This window comes from Triturus cristatus, chromosome 6 (assembly GCF_964204655.1).
Source record: "Triturus cristatus chromosome 6, aTriCri1.1, whole genome shotgun sequence".
NCBI classification, from domain to species: Eukaryota; Metazoa; Chordata; class Amphibia; order Caudata; family Salamandridae; genus Triturus; species Triturus cristatus.
Window position 1 is genome coordinate 1,192,081,175 of NC_140589.1, and position 18,329 is coordinate 1,192,099,503.

Consider the following 18,329-nt stretch of genomic DNA (forward strand, 5'->3'; position numbering starts at 1 on the left):
GCGAAACAACGCATGGCGCTACAACGCGGTCGTTACAACTGCCGTGTTGTTAGTTTGCGTACCGTTACAACGCAAGTCGGAACAACGACTTGCGTTGTAACAGACTGGAGTTTGAATAGTAAATTATACTATTCCAACATCCAGCTCCCCTTACAACGTAAGTCATTGTTCCAACTTGCGATATAACGATATGCAAATTAACAACGTGGTCGTTGTAACGACCGCGTTGTAACGCCATGCGTTGTAAACACATGCGAAATAAGGTGGCATATTCTACAATGCATGCATTTAAGATAGGTTGAAGGGTGTGGGGATCTCCCCCCACAAATACATCTTTATATATATATATACATACATATATATATATATATATACATATATATATATATAAATATATATATATATAAGCAATGCTTGGGAATGGCATGTGTTGTAAAAGCATATGCGTTCTAAAAAATGCGGCGTCAGAATGCATTGCAAAGGCATTTTCCAGTGCTGATCCATCATACAACCATGTGAATTAACCATATGCATTGTGGTTCGTAGGACTGAATTTACAATGTTACAATTAATCTCCCACGTGACATATTTCTATGAAGTTATGTTAGAAGAAATCAAATATTGATTTGTACCTGATTTTCCTCCCCCTTCTCGCTGTGGCAACCTCTCCGTCACCGAACCTGGGAAAATATACAAACAATTATGCAGGTAGAACAATACCTTACATAGAAAATTCATCCTACATAAGCTCCAAAATAGAATCAGAGGACAAATACAGCCATCACAGGATTAAGTGGAACCGGAACTTACCATTACATAAAGGATCCATTTAAATGAATTAAAAAAAATTAGGGTATCTCCTTTCCATAGCTGACCTAATGGAATATCGATATTTCTGTGCACATGAGTGAAAGAGTAGTCCCAGTTCCACAGCCCAGGGTAATTCTGAATTCCGAATGTGTGTATCAGCAGAGTAGTACACTCTGGCACCTAAGGCAACTACCGCAGGCAAGCGAGGCTTCATGAGTTAACGATACAGCCTACTTCAAAAACACACTGAAACTATGTAACGTCTAAGTAACCGGTCCACGCCACTTGAATAACATCTCCAAGGACTTACTTGGAAATGTAACAAGCAACTTTCATGAAAGGTAATACATTAATTATAGTTACGACCAAGGTCTATAGGCGTTTGTTGCAGCCAAGGGCTACAAGTGCTTTACAGTCTGGATACGACTATTGAACATTATTCATACTCTCACTCTCTCATTCTCACACAGTCATTTATGTACTCGGTTATTTCCTTGGGCATACGCCATTATATGACAGGGTTACTTAATTCCATATATATGAATTCTGACTACCCTTAAACTGGACAATTTTTTTCTGTGGCAAATCTGCAGCTAGGTGTGATGAACTACCCACTCGTGGGAAAATGCACATGCTGAAAAAGGGGGAACGCAACACATAGCAAGAAATAAGCGAAATTAAAACAGTTTAAATATAGTGTTTTCTACCGTAATACTTTGTTATGACGATTTCTTAGACAATTCATGTTTACACTCACTGCTAAAAAAAGATAAAAACACAAAAGAATTCAGAGCGTAACCACGACTTCATCATTATTCCTCAACTACAAATCTGAATTTCTATATGTATTTCAGACATCCATCACTAAATTGCCCTATAATTCTTCTTATTAACTCCTCTAAAATGTATCTATTCTACTTCCCTGCCTTCACCAACCTCTCATTCTAAATACCTCCCTTCTCCTTCCCCCTTGAAACACCCTCAATCCCTCATCCAGAGCCAGAATTCTCAGAGTGATTTTTGATTCTTGAACTCCATTGCAGCACAGGTGCAAATTATCATCTTCTTAAAAAACAAAAATTCATTTCCGTATTCGATTGAAAAATCTCACTTATGTAATTCTCAGGCACAAGCTAGGATACTGCAAATGCATTGTAGAATATTGGGTTTTTGATTGAAGGGGTGAAGACCGTTCTCTAGCAACAACCACAATCCCTATTAGGGTGAACCACAAAAGTCACTAAATTAACCTGTGCTTACCCCTCTGGTAGCTTGGCACGAAAGCATTCAGGTTTACCGTAGAGACAATATGTAAAGTATTGATGTAGCAAGCCAAAAGTAATAAAGTGAAAACATAACGCAAGAAAAATTCCACACCAATTTATAAAATTAGAGTAACTTTTAATAAACAACTTGATGCCAGGCGGCAAAAATCACGTTAATAGAACCAGAGATATGTAATTTCAAAGTTGAAGGTAAATAGAGCATCTAAATCCACAAAGCGTCGTTCTAGGCCGAGGGAAAGTCACAAGTTCAGGTTCGACCGCAATGGAGCGTAGGCCGGATACAGGGACCAGGTTAGTCCAGTTGAAAAAGCTACCTTCTCAAAGGTCTGCACAAAGAGTCCAGTTTGCGGTGGAGATGGCCGCAAGAAGCAGGGAGAGCGTCGCTGATGGTCATCACTGTAGTGCACAGAGTAAACCTCGTGTCGCGAACAGTCATCGCTGTAGCATGAAGATCCGGTCGGGCATTGTGCATTGCCGATGCTGGATCTGCACTGGCAATCATCATGGGCTGTTGTAGCGTAAAGTGCAGATCTCACATTGCCAGTAGTCACTGTGTGGCATCTCATGTTGAGGGGTATTAGAGTGTTAGCATTCCCATGACATCACTAGCTGATGTCATGGACTGTTGAGCTGACAAGGTTCTGGAAAACCTCCAGTTGAAGACTGATAGCTGGCGGTTGGATGGGATCTTCCTTGCTGTAATAAATCTTCTACTTTTCATCTACTCTGTATCCTGTTTCTCATTCAAGATACTTCATTGGCGTAGTCGGCATTGGAACAGGAAGATCTCAACACGGGAGTCAAGCTATTAAATGGTCTCTTTTCCTCTGAATTTTAAAAAAAAGGAAGCCACATCAGTCTCCATTAAATTTGAATATTGGATTATACTGGATGCGTGCACCCGGATTGTCTTCCGTTTGAGAAGTGGTGTGGCACAGAGATCGTCTGGCTGTATTGAATCTCTAACTGCCTGTGATCACAACGTGAAGCCTGGTACACTCGCATCTCTATCTGCCTACAGTTACAACGTGAAGCCTGGTGCACCCGCATCTCTATCTGTCTGCAGTTATAACGTGAAGCCTGGTGCACTTGCGGCGAGACTTTTGGTTTTTCTCAGCGCCATACACATCGGCTCCGTAATTTCTGAACTGGTGGTGTGCCGTGTATGGTTTTGTGCAAATGGACTCATATGGTGCAACACTTTCATTGGCATTGTAACCGGTATCGAGTTTCAGATCAGAAATTTGTAATTTCTACAACAGAGTAATCGTCTTCAATCTCTAACATTCAAAGACAAACATTTACGTTGCAACGGACACGGTGCGGCATACCTGGAACTAGAACTTTCATCCTGAAGTTGGAGTTCTTCTTTCTGTGAGCTGCTCCTGGCATTCCATGGTTAATCTTCATCGCGCTCATTCGGTGATTGACGTTACAGGATTCTGCGAAGAACTTTGGAACATGTATTCTTCATCGCGCTGAGTCGGAGTTTGACTTCTCTGGCATCCTGTAGTGCGTCATCGCGCATCACGTTACTTCGGACGTGCGTGGTGGCCATTTTGTTGCTGGTTGCTTAGCAACTAAGTTTTTTTTACATATTCATCTGTTAGTGTCCGAGACTGTGGTTTTGCCATATAATACTTGTGATTTGCATCGATAAGTCTGTAGTAAGTAATACTGTTGGTGTGCATGTATAGTTTTTAAGGAAAAAAAAAAGGTCGAGAGTTAATTTAAAAAAAAAAAGCAAGGGAACGAATTTGTTAGTACTTGTTTAAAAAAAAAAAAAAAAAGTTAACATGCTGAGTTAACATAGATCAGGGTCTCTATCACTATAACGCTGGCCATTACACTGGGTACATTAATTATTAATTTAATTAATTACTTGATATTCAACACATTAGCTATCCAGCCATGCAGAATGTTACTGCAGCACCTTTCTTCTTATCATGTCCTGGTGCCCCTCCAATCAAATGGAAAAAATGGAAGGTGGTATTTGAAAGGTATGCTAGGGTATGTGGTCCGTCATTAAGTGCTGAAAGACGGTCGGCCTTATTACTTCATTGTTTAGGTTCGGAAGGCCAAGATGTGTTTGACAACTTGCCAGATCTATCGGCTGAAGAAGCTAGAGGCCTAAATGATTATGACATTTGTATTAAGAAGCTGGATAAGCATTATTTGCCAAAAGTTAGCACTATCCTGGAAAGGTATCAATTTGCAAAGAGAATGCAATCCACCGACGAGTCAATTGAAGATTATATAACTCAGTTAAGGAAGCTTGCTTCTTCTTGCAAGTTTGATAATTTAACTGATGAACGCATCAGAGATCAATTCATGTTTGGGTGCAACATGGAAAAAGTCAGAGAAGAGTTATGGTTGAGGGATGAACCGTCCCTAGATGAGGTGTTAAATGTTGCAAAACGCATTGAACACTCTTTAAAATGTGTTGCGGTGATAAAGAAAGATGCTGAAAAAGGGTCAAAGGTTGAGGTGGTAAAGATTAAAACAGAAAAAGGTGACCAAAATACTAAAACACAATCAGACAAAGTGGGGATGGAAAGGAAGTGCTATAGATGCGGTAAAATGGATCATTTGGCTAATGATAGGAAATGTCCAGCTCTCAACCAAACATGTTCTAAGTGTAAATTAAAGGGGCATTTCACTGCCTTTTGTAAAACTAAACTCAAGACAAAGGTCAAAGAGGTGGAAATGTATCAAGAGGATGATTCTGAGAACTCAATTTGTGGACAAATTGTAGTACAAGTCGAGGAAAAAACTAGTAAAAAAACAGGACCATATGATGAAATTATGGTGGAGGGAGAAAGTACCAAGGTACTATTTGATTCCGGTGCCAAGATCACCATAGTATCTAATGATTTTTATATAACCAAACTTAAGGGAAAGATTACTCTCATCAAACCAGACATTATACCGTTAGCTTATGGGGGAGAACCAATAAAGTTACATGGGTATTTCAATGGTCTAATAGAATATAAAGATCGGTTGATTAATGGGAAAATCTATGTTTCAAAGCGTGGAGACAGCATCATTAGTTGGCTACATCAAGGGGATTTAGGAGTGTTTCTTGATCCTAATGCAGATTTTCCGATACAATTGAGGGAGAGGATTCATTCTGTTGATAAGAATGCCAATGAAACGTATGCTCTTATGCTTAAATCTGAATTTCCAAAGGTATTTAGGGATACCTTGGGATGCCTCGAGGGGTATAGACACAAGATACAATTAAAAGCTGATGCAATTCCTATACAGTGTAAGGTGAGGAGTGTTCCACTTTCAGTTAAAGATGACATGAAAAAGGAAATAGAAAAACTAAGCAGTGGTGGGATCATTGAGGAGGTAGAAGGATCGGAATGGCTTGCTCCGGTTGTCGCAGCTCGCAAACCAAATGGTAATTTGCGTTTGTGCATTGATTTAAGACAACTGAACAAGAGTGTTGTGGTGGACAGATACCCATTGCCTAACATTACAGAGTTGTTAACATTACTTGATGGAGCAAAAATTTTCAGCACGTTAGATTTGACCTCGGCGTATCATCAAATTGAACTTGATGAGTCGTCTCGAGATTGTACCTCGTTCATTACTCCATTTGGTACATTTAGATTTAGAAGAATGCCTTTTGGCTTGGTATCTGCCTCCTCTGTATTCCAAAGAGTAATGGAAAGAGTGTTAAAGGATCTTCCTGGAGTGTGTGTCTACCAAGACGATATATTGGTTTTTGCAAAAGACGATAGGGAACATGACATTAGATTGAGATCTGTGTTAAAGGCTTTGAGTAAGCACAACCTCACTATCAAAGTGGAAAAATGCTCATTTAGATCTAACACCATCAATTATCTGGGTCATAGCATCTCAGGAGATGGTGTAAAGCCCAAGTCCGAGTTGGTTGAAACCATCACGAAAATGTGTTCTCCTACCAATAAGTCCGACCTTATGAAATTTTTAGGGATGATTGAATATTATGCCAAATTTATCAAGGGGTTTGCTTTAGCAACTGTGAATATGAGAAGGTTATTACGAAAGGGTGAGGAGTATGTGTGGACTGAGAAATGTGAGGATGAATTTGTGGCTATGAAAGGAAAACTAGGACTGGCTCCTTCTTTGAAGAGTTTTGATCCTTCTGGTAAATCCATTTTGGTGACAGATGCGAGTGAGAAGGGGTTGGGAGCAGTTTTGAAGCAGAGTGGTTGTAATGGCATGAAAACCATTATGTTTCTGTCCAGAAGTCTTAGAGATCCAGAGACTAGGTATTCTGTTGTTGAGAGGGAAGCGTTAGCTGTGTTTTGGGCGGTAAAAAAACTCAAAAAGTTTCTGTGGGGTGTAGACTTTGAGGTCCATACGGATCATAAGCCTTTAGTGGAGATTTTCAGTAAAAAAGGTTTGGATTTAATATCTGGTAGGATTACCAAGTGGGTGATTGGCCTGCAGGAGTATAATTTCATGATCAAGTATATTCCGGGTATTGAAAACGGTGTAGCGGATGTTCTATCGCGTTTGGTGCCCTCTGTCAGTTTGCATGAGTATAGTCCTGACTACGAAGAGGATGATGAAATTGTTTGTGTTGTAGATCAGGTTATTATATCGGAAGATAGGTGGTTAGATGAAATCCGGAAGGACTCAACATTGTGTGAAGTTATGTCCTTGTTAAAGGCAGGGTGGTGCTCCAACAAAGATGTATCAGAGAATGTGAAGTGTTTTTGGGGTGTACGAAATGAATTGTCGGTTGACAATGATTTCTTGTTTAGGGGAACAAGACTGATTCCTCCTACTACTCTAAGAAAGGAATTGGTAGACTCAGTACATGTGGCACATTCAGGTTTAACTAAGTGCAAAGAAAGGCTACGCATGTCTTATTGGTGGCCAGGTATGGACAGAATGGTTGAGCGTGTTATTAGAGATTGTGTGTCGTGTGCCATCAGCGACAAATCCAAGTGTACGCATGAACAACCCATGGTCTTAAGGAAACGTCCAAGTGGACCTTGGCAGGAAATTGCTTTGGATATAGTGGGTCCCATTCATGGGAAAGAATCTCTAACATATCTGCTAGTGGTCATAGACATGTTTTCTAGGTGGCCTGAGATATTCTTCTTGACATCTGTCAACACTGGAAATGTTATTGAGTGTTTGAAGTCTTTATTTGCCAGGGAAGGTTTGCCCATTTCTATTTTATCGGATAATGGGGTTCAGTTAGTTTCAAGAGAAATGGAACAGTTCTTGTCTTCCAAGGGAATTGTACACAAAACCTCTGCTCTCTATCACCCAGAAACTAATGGGATGGTAGAAAGGTTTAACAAAGTGATCAAGGAGACTATTGCCTTAGCAAAAAGTGTTGGTATTGATTGGAAAAAAGAGGTCATTGCGAAAATTGAGGAATATAGACTAGCTCCACACACAACTACAGGGAAAACTCCTTTCTTACTGTTTCGGGGTAGACTTCCGAACACGTGTGTTGAACCATTTTGGGTTAATAAATATGAGTTGCTAAAAGGAAAAGAAAAGGAATGTGATGGAGAAAAGATGGTGAGAGTTGAGGAAGAAAAAGGGAGAATAAGGAAGGAATACTTTGATAGGAAACATGCTGTAAGGAAGACTGTAGTACATGTGGGAGATTGGGTCATGATTAAACGTCCTGGTGTTCTAGGCAGCGCTATGTCCAAGTACATGAAGCCTATCAAGGTGACTAAAATATTTAATAATGCAATCCAAACTCAAGATCATCGCATTTGGAACTTGAATAGGGTTGTTGTGTGTAGGGGAAAGTTGGAACGTGGTGTGGATACCGATCCAAAGGGGAATGATAACGATTCTTCACACAGTGGTGATGGAGTGGGTGTGAAATTGGACTGTCGTAGAAAATCCAACAGGGTGGTTATGAAGCCAGGTTATTTGGCAGACTTCATTTAATCTTCTTTACTTCTTTGTATTCATTATTTTCTATACAATGTTGTTTTCTGTATTTGGGGAAGGGAGATGTGTGGCATCTCATGTTGAGGGGTATTAGAGTGTTAGCATTCCCATGACATCACTAGCTGATGTCATGGACTGTTGAGCTGACAAGGTTCTGGAAAACCTCCAGTTGAAGACTGATAGCTGGCGGTTGGATGGGATCTTCCTTGCTGTAATAAATCTTCTACTTTTCATCTACTCTGTATCCTGTTTCTCATTCAAGATACTTCACACTGGCACTTGCTGCAGTACAAAGAGTCTGGTTCACCAGAGCCTTGCATTGTCGGTCATATAACGTATTGAGTGGCAGGCTCAGTGAAGCTAAGAACACGCTGAAAAAACCTTAAGGCACAAGAAAAACGGTTCTGGCCCGCTGAACAAGATAGATGATGCGAAAATGAAGGGTGTACTTCATCCATTTGGAATAAAACACCTCAAAATGCACCAGTAATAAGGAACATTGAGATATCTGGCTACTGGTACACAAACCTACATTGAGGGTATCCTGTTCTGAGTTCTGCGGTGAACCCTCCAAATATCATTGGGTTTGACACATGTCACTAGCCAGGCTGCACACACAATAGTGTGAGCGCCTCTGGTGCAAGCCCAATAGGCAGGAGCGAATTGAAAGAAACAAAGTGTAGTAGCTCCTAGTGGCTAATAAATTCAGAACCAGGATACATGTGTTGTTAGAATTGTTCCATTTGTGTATTTGTATATATATTATTTATATTTTTTATTAAATTTTATTTGTCAAATGTATTGTGGGTTATCAGCGCTGATGGGCTTCATGTAATGCATGTCATATGTGTTGGTCAACTGTTTATGATTTTGTGATTTAAAAAGATTAAAAGTTTTCAGAAGATAAAGTGAAGAAACGGTGGTGGCAATAATTCTGTTGCTTGACCACAAAGGTTAAAATTGAATGTGTTAAAGGATCGTCAGTATTGGAAAGATCAGTTTGGCTTCTAACTTTCTAAAAGTGGAATTTTCAGAATTGTGACGTAAATCCAATTTTACCATCAAAGAGCATTTTAAATTACAATTCATTTGAGACAAAACATGGCTTTTCTACCCATCCCCAATCAAAAGTTAGCAATTATTAAGCATAATAAGGTAACCTGATGTTTTCATATGGGAGAGGGAGGCCTTACAATAGTGAGCAACACATTTAAGAGTTGTTCAATACCAGGATGTGTAAAACTTAAAAGTGCATGTTCAACTTTTAAAATACACTACATCCTGCCCTATGAGCTTTATAGGGCTTACCTTAGGGATGACTAAAGGGGTACTTAAGTGTATGGCACAATAGGTGCTGTAGGCCCACTAGTAGCATTTAATTTATAGGCCTTGGGTAGATGTAGTACCATTTTACTAGAGTGAGCACAAGCACTTTAGCACTGGTTAGCAGTGCATGCTAAAGTGCATGTAGTCCCCATGGCCAACACAAATGAATTTCAAGAAACAGGAGAGGAAAAGGTAAAATGTTTGGGGTAAGAGCACATCGAGGCTGTCAGGTCTAAAAGGCTTACTCATCTTTTCGCCCAGGCATGTCTTCTCTCAAAATCCAACAAGCTGTCAGCTTTGCAAACTGAGGACTTCTCACTCTCTCATGCCATGAATCCACCTCCCCCAAACCATCTCAAAGTTGATTGGCTCTCATCAAAGGACAGAGACCAGTTTAAGATCCCTGCCCGAATCTTCAAAGCAATCTAAGACCTGAGCTCTGCTTACTTCATCACACCCTTCTCCTAATACATTCAAATTAAATCACTGTGATCCGCCAATCTTCACATATTCATGTACTCAAACTTCTTGAGCCTAATTACACTTTCACTCATTCTAAGTAAGTGAGTGACCTTCTCCACTGGAACACCTTTTCCTGCAGCTGTTCATGACTCTTCTCACCCACCCCGTCAAGTTCACTCTAAAAACTTCCTTACCTTAGAATGCTCATCTGCAAGGCCTCAAGGGCTAGTCTACTGGACACCTTTGGTAGAGGTTTGTAAAACTAGCAAGGTTGGCTTGAGTTGAATGTCTGGTTCTGGGTCAGCCTTTGCCGACAGATTATCCAAAACAGAGTGGGGCCCGGCTGCTCTAATGCCTATTTCCCTTCCTAAAGCAGTGTCAAAAAGCAGGCCAACTGAGCAAATGAAATCCAAAAGATTTGGTTATGTGTGTCGACAGCTGAGCTGCAATTCACTTGTGCATCATTGATCACCTAAAGCCAGAAGTGCAACCTCTTCAGAGTGTCAGTCTTCTTAGTTTTGCTAATCTATTTAATTTCCCCTCATTGAGGGGCGAAGCCACACACACTACGGTTTCAGATAGAAGAAGACATTGATATTAATATTAAAATAAGCTCTTCTGCCTTCCTCTATGCTTAATGTGAACATTTATCAAGAAATACAGTTGATATTTTATACATATATCATGTCAGACTGAATTAACATGGCACAATTCTATTTATTGAACATAGTGTACTAATTTAGGTCCTGAAACATTTGAACTTAAAGCATTGTCCTTTGGTGGTAGAAGGGAGTGAGAAGAAAATATTACTGCAGTGGCTTAACAGCACAATGAATAACATGGAAACCTGTACTCAGATCACACCATGCGCATTTGACCAAATCATGTGGTACTACGCTAATCAATTTTCTTCAATGTGCCTTACTTTGACAGAGTGTAAAGTCTTAAGAGGCACTTTAAAGGAATTACTTTAGGATGTGTGTTGTATAAGAAATTACCCGTGTATGTTTTCATACACAATAATCCAAAAACACAACATGACAAAGTAACTTCTATATATTTTAGTTGACGTTTGCTGTGCAATTTAGAAGCTACATTTTTTGATGGCTCATCGTGTGCTTTGACTTTTAAGGACAAGCTTCTGTTTGGCTTTCCCTATGAATTTGCTGACTTGTCCACCTCTAACATTTGCTCACTTACAGTTTAAAAAACGTTACTTAAAAATATCCAAATGTTTTCCTAGCTATCCCCTTATGTAGTGGTATTCATGGCCCACATGTCAGTCCCACACTTCATTATGTGTGTGAACCACCATAGCTCATTAATATCATGCATGATAAAAGTTTTTATTTGCACTGCTTCTGTTCAAAATGTTCTGGATACCAAATGAGTATACCTATAAAAACAATTAAGTAAAGTGACCCTTTAGTAACCATTTAAAAAACAGTAAGACATTTCAGAAGAGGTTGCTCATTCCTGCAATAAAAGATAAACAAGTATTGCCATAACCAATAATTCTCACCTTTGGGACATACTGGCTTTGTCAATGGTTTTAGCCAAGCTGTACAACAGCAAAGGTGCAGAATCGCAGCTTTCTTCTTTCCATTTTCTGCTGCAGGAAGTCCCACCCAGGAACATTGTGGAACAGGATGTTTTTTTGCCATGTATGTGTGCATCGATGTAACAACTGGTAGAAAACTTCAGGTATTGCTCATGGGCAAAATTGGTTCCATTTTTGCAGGCTACACATGATTAGCAAATATTATGCCTAACCCAGGGCACAAGTCGAGGGTACACGTGGGTAGACAGCATCTAACCACTCTTTTAACAGGGTGGATGCTATCTACCTTGCCAAGAGGTAGAGTTTCACAGAAATATACGGAACTTGTCCCGGTGTCATTTTCAGACACCGAGACACATTTAGCAGCATCTGCACAATGTCTGCTTTCCTTCAGAGCAGCAATGTGCAGGCAGGGAGGGGGCTTATCAGATTCCAGCAGGGCCTATAAGGAAGGCCGAAGTTACGGATCTATCAGGCCTCCTTTTGTTGGAATGTTCTGCCTTTAAGCTATTGCCTAAATGCACTGGAGGGGACACAAAGGCACACAGCTTATCACTTCACAGGTACTTAAGAGAGGCATGCTTTTGACTTTGGCCAGTCCCTTCAAAAAAGACATATGGAAGCACTGTAAGAATGTCTGATGTGTTGGTTTGTCCCAGTATTTACACAAATACCAACTATTTTGTTTTATTTCTGATATAGAGCTACTCATCCCAATGAAGGGTGTCAGAGTGCGTTAGATCACACTTTCACATTATACATTGACAATAAATCATAATTGTGTAAATCAATGTACAGGATGTATTACATAAGACAGTAAGGGTTACAAGGTGTAGGAGCCACATGTTCTTCATAGCTCACTGTGCTATATTAGAAGGATTCCAATTTATGAACTCTTTGTCATGTATTAGGGCTGGTCATAGCACCAAAACATCCCTAGTAGAAGTAGTCGATAACATCTGGCCCTAGACAACGGGCAGTCAGCAATGCTGGTCCTATCAGATCCATCGGCTGCCTTTGATACCATCTCCCACATAACTTTAGTACAAAGGTTGCAGGAGATGGGAATCAGAGGCAAAGCCCTAAACTGGCTGAGAAACCACTTAAAAGTTCGATCTACAAATGTCCAAATAGGCACACTAGTTTCCCAAAGTTTGATGGTAGATAAGGGAGTCCCTCAGGGATCGATACTCAGCCCCATGCTTTTAAATATTTATGTTACACCTCTGGCAAGGATAATCAGATCGTATGGATTTGATGTAGTTTCGTATGCAGCTGACACACAGCTGTTAATCACTCTTGGACCTAATCCAGTAGACACCTGTACTAGATTCAAAAGCTGCTTGATTAAAATAAACACCTGGATGTAAACTAACCATCTTCAGCTTAACACAAGTAAGAACAAGATAATACTAATTGGAAAGGCACATACATTTTGATCAAATGATTGGTGTCCAGCGAACCTAGCCTCTGTCCATCCCCCTAAGCCCATGGTATTAAACCTTGGTGTAAAAATAGATGATAAGCTCTCTATGAAGGACCAGGTAGATCATGTCTGTCCACTTGCTATGGCCTTATGTGAACCCTGCGTAAAATCTTAAAAATGGATTCCCTTGGAACCAAGGAAATCAATCGTCCAGGGTCTAATAATTAGTTGTTTAAATTATGGAAACGCGCTGATGGCCTCCATTATTAGGAACTACATACCAGACTCCAGGTGCTGGAAAATACACCTGCCAGACTGGTGTTGAATCTTCCATATCGGTCCCCATCAGCTCACAGCTTAAAATCCCTGCATTGGCTCCCTGTCATGAAGTGTGTTCATTTTAAGATCTCCTGCATGACACATAAGGCTTTGTATGGAAATCGGATGAGGTATCTGGCCCAAAAACTTAACTGGTATGTACCAAAAAAGGATCTTAGGTCGGGGACAGAATTTGTACTTACCCCATTTAGAATCTGTACCACCAGAAATGGCGGCAGATCCTTTTCCTACTTAGCTCCTCTTTTCTGGAATGGGCTACCAATGCACCTTCAAACTATTACAGATCACAGACTGTTCAGAAAGAAGCTTAAAGCCTGGCTTTGTTAGGCATTGTTTCCTCGCTCTTATGTCATGAATGATTCCCCTCCATCGAACCCGCTACAGTGCCATGAGACCCTTGTGGGTGATATGTGCGCTCAACAAATCTAAATAACATAACATAAAATAACTGCAAGTAACAAAAGGGTCTGTGTTAAAACCAGTAACCCACTTATTCATTTACATAAAATAAAAATCTGTCATCTGTGTGTCACATGATGTGTTTTACAGGAGACGTATTAACCCTCTATATTTGATATTTATTAATTTATAGAGCGCCCGAATCACCCCCGAAGGGGTATCTCCCCGCTGAGAAAAAGCTGTAGCAGGTCGAACCGATACATCAAATTAAAACAGTACAGTTTTAAGAAGCCTTCTAAATTGAAGGTAATTGGGTTATTGCCACAGATGGATCAGGAGTTGGTTCCAATATAAGGGAGCTAGGTGAGAGAACGCTTTGCCCCCTAGGCGCGCCTTTTTGCACCGTGGTACAATGAGCAGGGATTTAGTACCTGAGCGTAGAGATCTGGGAGGCAGATATTGGGTACGTTTTTCTACAAGGTAGCTGGGACCGCTGCCATTCAGGGCTCTCTGCACTATGCAGCAAATCTTAAATGTTATCCTTTTGTGCACCGGAAGCCAATGAAGTTATTTTAACAGCGGGAGGGAGGCTGTTCTTGAGGGGGGGTCAATCGACACTAAGCAAGCTGCTGTGTTTTGGACCACTTGCAATCTTGCTTAGCAAAGACTCATTAGCTGAGATCAGGAGGGCATTACAGTAGTCCAGGTGTCTCAACACCAATGCCTGGATGAGGGTTTTACATGTGTTCAGAGGAAGAAGGGGAAATACCCTCCATAGGAGGCTTATAACATGAAAACAGGAACCTGCAGTTGTTGCAGCATGCTCCTTCATTGTCAGTATCTGATCTAGGCGTATGCCAAGGTTTTTTACCACAGTTTTGGGAGCCATGGCGGCGCCTAGCTCCTCAGGCCATCAACTCGGGGACCACAGCAATGGAGCATCTCCAAACAGCATGATCTTGGTTTTCCCCGCATTGAGCTGGAGAAGGTTGTTCGTCATCCAGCTGGCAATAGCCATCATACTGTTCACGAAAGTAGACTGAGCGTTGGGATTGTGTTTGTCAAAGGTGAGTAGTATCGGGGTGTCTTCAGCATACGAGATTGGTTTGAAACCCCACTTCCTAAGTAATCCCGCCAAGGGAGCAACATAAATGTTGAAGAGAGTGGGGCTAAGACATGAGCCCTGGGGTACTCCCTTAGACAGTCCCATGATCTTGGACCGAAAGGGGCCTAAGTTGATCATCTGAGTTCGGTGAGAGAGAGAACACAACATCCATTGGTAGGCTAGCCCTTCAATTTCACATTCTCTGAGTCTCGTCAGCAGTCTCTGGTGAGAGACCGTGTCGTAGGCAGCTGACAAATCGAGCAGCACCAATAGTACTGCTTATCCGTTGTCCAGGGACCGCCTGCTATTGTCAGTCACAGCGATCAGAGCTGACTCGGTGCTGTGCCTGGGCCTAAATCCCGACTGCGATGGATCTAGGCAGCCTGTAGCTTCGATATGGTCAGATAGATGCTTATTGATGTGTTTTTCCAGTACCTTGCTCAGGATAGGCAGCAGGGAAATTGGGCGATAGTTGGATAAGTACTCCACTGGGGCCTTGTTGTTCTTCCGGATGGGGATTATTTGTGCCGCCTTCTATTCAATGGGAAGATGGCCCTCTCTCATCGAAAGATTTCAAATGGATCAGATGGGGAGGGATAGCTGTTTGGAGAGCAGTGCGGTTCTTAGCTGGAATAACATCCAAAGGGGATCCTGATTTAATTGTTTTCAATAGTTATTCTACATCGATCACGGCAAGAGGAGGGAAGTTTTCTAGTGTCTACACATTCGATATGGCATGAGGGTTGCAGAGTGTAGAATCATGTTGATGGTTCCCTGCCAAGGTGATTTGGTCATAGATCACATCAATTTTCTGTGTAAAATGTACGGCTAATTTGTTGCATAGTGCTTGTGTGCGGTTTGCCTCATTATACAAGCCTTTGGTTTGGTGAAGGATTTGAGTATTTGTATTTATTATTATTATTATAATCTTTATTGCTTGAATAATAAAAATCATTGAAATCACAACATCTTCACATCTCATAATGTTAAAAACTGAATTAATTAATTACAAAATCATTGCAATCAAGACAACTTCCCGTCACATAATATGAAAACTGTACCATATATACTATTTAAAAATGTACCAATAAATTCAGATCAAACCACCAATCATCGATAATTACAACAACATTATATTGCACATTTTACATTTTAAAGTGACAGCATGCTCGACATACTATTTCCCTATACATAACGAAAAAGTACTCCAAGAGAATACTTCAATATTTTCTACAGCGAAATATAACACATGATACATTTCAAAGTGCAATAATTGCAACGACCATCATATTAAAACAATCATGAGGAGCATCAAAGGTTACTGAAATGGCGACATTTCTATTGTACATTTCTTACACAAGTTACATTTTAAAGTGCTAATGTGCAGTAATTGCAACGACCGTCATATTAAAACAATAACAAAGTGCATAAAAGATTACTATAACGGTGACACTTCTATTATTACATTTCAAATTATCACCCTAGCAACACAATCATTTGGTGATAAGAATATAATCCAAAAGAGCTATTAGGTACCAAGGCCCTTAAAATAGTAGAGCTCAACCTTATTATATCAGATATTTTTCAACTGCCATTAAAATTTTTACCAGTTGTCATAAGAACGGAATCGAATCCCCAGATTATGACATAATTAAAGCCTGATGAGCTGATATGACCCCACTTATCAAAAAATGTGGTTTCAGAACTGTACTTCGAAGGTTAATCAGCTTGGGGCACACACACACTATATGTACTAGTGTCTCCTTTGGCCATCCACAAAATCTACATTTAGAATCTGGCACTACTTGATCCAAGGCTGAGTGCCCTCCTTTGTCAGATGTATTCCCATACGTAACCTTAAAAACATATTTTTAAACTTTGCTGAAAAAAAAGCAGTCAGATACGGCTGGATACGCAGGGATTGGTATGAATTAATCACATACCATGCATACTTTTTCTCTACTGATGCATTTTTATCCAATTTGAGCGATTCAGCTTTGATACGTTTTTTTAAGATTAACTTATAATTGGGCATTTTCAAATCTTGCAATGCAATTTGCAGACCAATATCTCTTAGGGAGGTTAAAATATAAGATCTTCATTTTGCAGCATAGGCAGACATCTATTTCTTGCCAGCAAATATTCCCTAAGGATGTAGGGGCTGATGTGAACAAAGCAACCATACACTTTAGAAAAGCTCCTTTTGATACTAGGCACTTTCTGTGAAGACCAAACTCTAATCTTATTCCCGCTTGACACACTGAGTTGGCAATCCCAAAAGTTGCTTTGAAGACCTTGACTACCAGTAGATCAAGTACCTTCGCATCTTTCCCTCTTGAAATGGAAGAGCCATATATGAGTGTCGGTTGTAATTTGGATTTAATGACTTTAAGAATAAAATCATATGATTGACAGTTCAGTGACTTTTTTAAACATTTAAAAGCATGGATCAAGGTCACAGCCTTGACCCTTAGGTCCTTAAAATGAAATTTAAAGGATACTCGATTGTTGAACACCACCCCTAGGTATCCATACGTCTTGACAACATCAATTGTACCTGCTCTGGCCTTCCATGAATTAAACTTCTGTTTAACTACACCTATTTTCATCACTTTTGCTTTTTTTTACATTCAATTCAAGGCCGTTCTGTTGAGTATAATCATCAAAGGCGGTAATAAGTCTTTGTAGGCCAATAGGAGTATGACTCATCAGGACAGTGCCATCAGCATATTGGAGGTAACTAATTTGAACCCCCCCCGCCCCCATCCTAGGAACATGGCCATTAATAGCATCCAAATGCTGAGAAAGATCTGATAAAAAATAAATTAAAAAGACAGGGAGCAAGAACACAACCCTGATTTAGGCCATTATGTGTTCTAATCTTCCTTGATAAGGAGTTGCCATCACCCAACTTGACTTGAACTCAAGTATCAGATCACAGAAGAATAATAGCCTTCAACAATTTCCTTGGAATGCCCCGATCTAACAAATTCTTTCATAACAAGTTTCGTGGAGTCGAAGGCTGCCTTGAGATCAATAAAAGCACTATAAAAATGTTGTTTGTTTAAGACAGCCCGCTCCGCAAGTAGGGTTAATGCCAACAAATTAGTAATGGTGGATTGGTCTGATTAAATGGAATAATGCCTTCCTGCGTAGCCCAATCTTCCAATTCTATCAAGAGAGTGGAAGCAAACACCTTTGCATCAACAGCCGTCAACGAGATTAAACGATAACTGGTGGGATTGGCCACCGGGCCGCTTTTATAGATGGGCTGCAGTGTGCTACCTTGTCATGATTCTGGTACAATCTCCAGTATCAACACTTCCCTGAATAAATTATACATACTACCAGCCCACATGTCAACATTGGCTTGGAACAGGGCATTAGGTAGCCCATTAGGTCCGAGGGCTCCATTTGCTCGAAGTCCACTTAACAAGGTCGATACTTGATTACAACTCAGGACTTCTGAATCAGGATTTGGGTCAAGACTAGAATCATTGAGTTGGTCTATGGTAGTCAAATCCTGACACCCACCACTCCCCACATTTGTTGTTCATATACTATTTTTCTAATATACAGTCAATATATCTGGTTGATTTACCATTTGGACCGATGAGCCATACAGATTAGCTATAAAAGTTACCCTACTGGCTTCTGATATATTTACAGAAAAAGCCCTACAGCCTCCCCTTT

The 18,329-nt window shown here is 40.3% G+C and overlaps 1 protein-coding gene across 4 annotated transcripts in view; it reads right to left on the bottom strand.

Annotated features, from left to right (window-relative positions):
* SMOC2 (SPARC related modular calcium binding 2) overlaps positions 1-18,329 on the bottom strand; it is a 1,475,178-nt gene that overhangs the window by 675,989 nt on the left and 780,860 nt on the right. For all 4 annotated transcript variants that reach the window (XM_085612111.1, XM_085612114.1, XM_085612113.1 and 1 more), the window contains exon 5: positions 633-680. In XM_085612111.1, the coding sequence (XP_085468237.1) occupies positions 633-680 (48 nt within the window). The remainder of the gene's footprint in view (positions 1-632; positions 681-18,329) is intronic.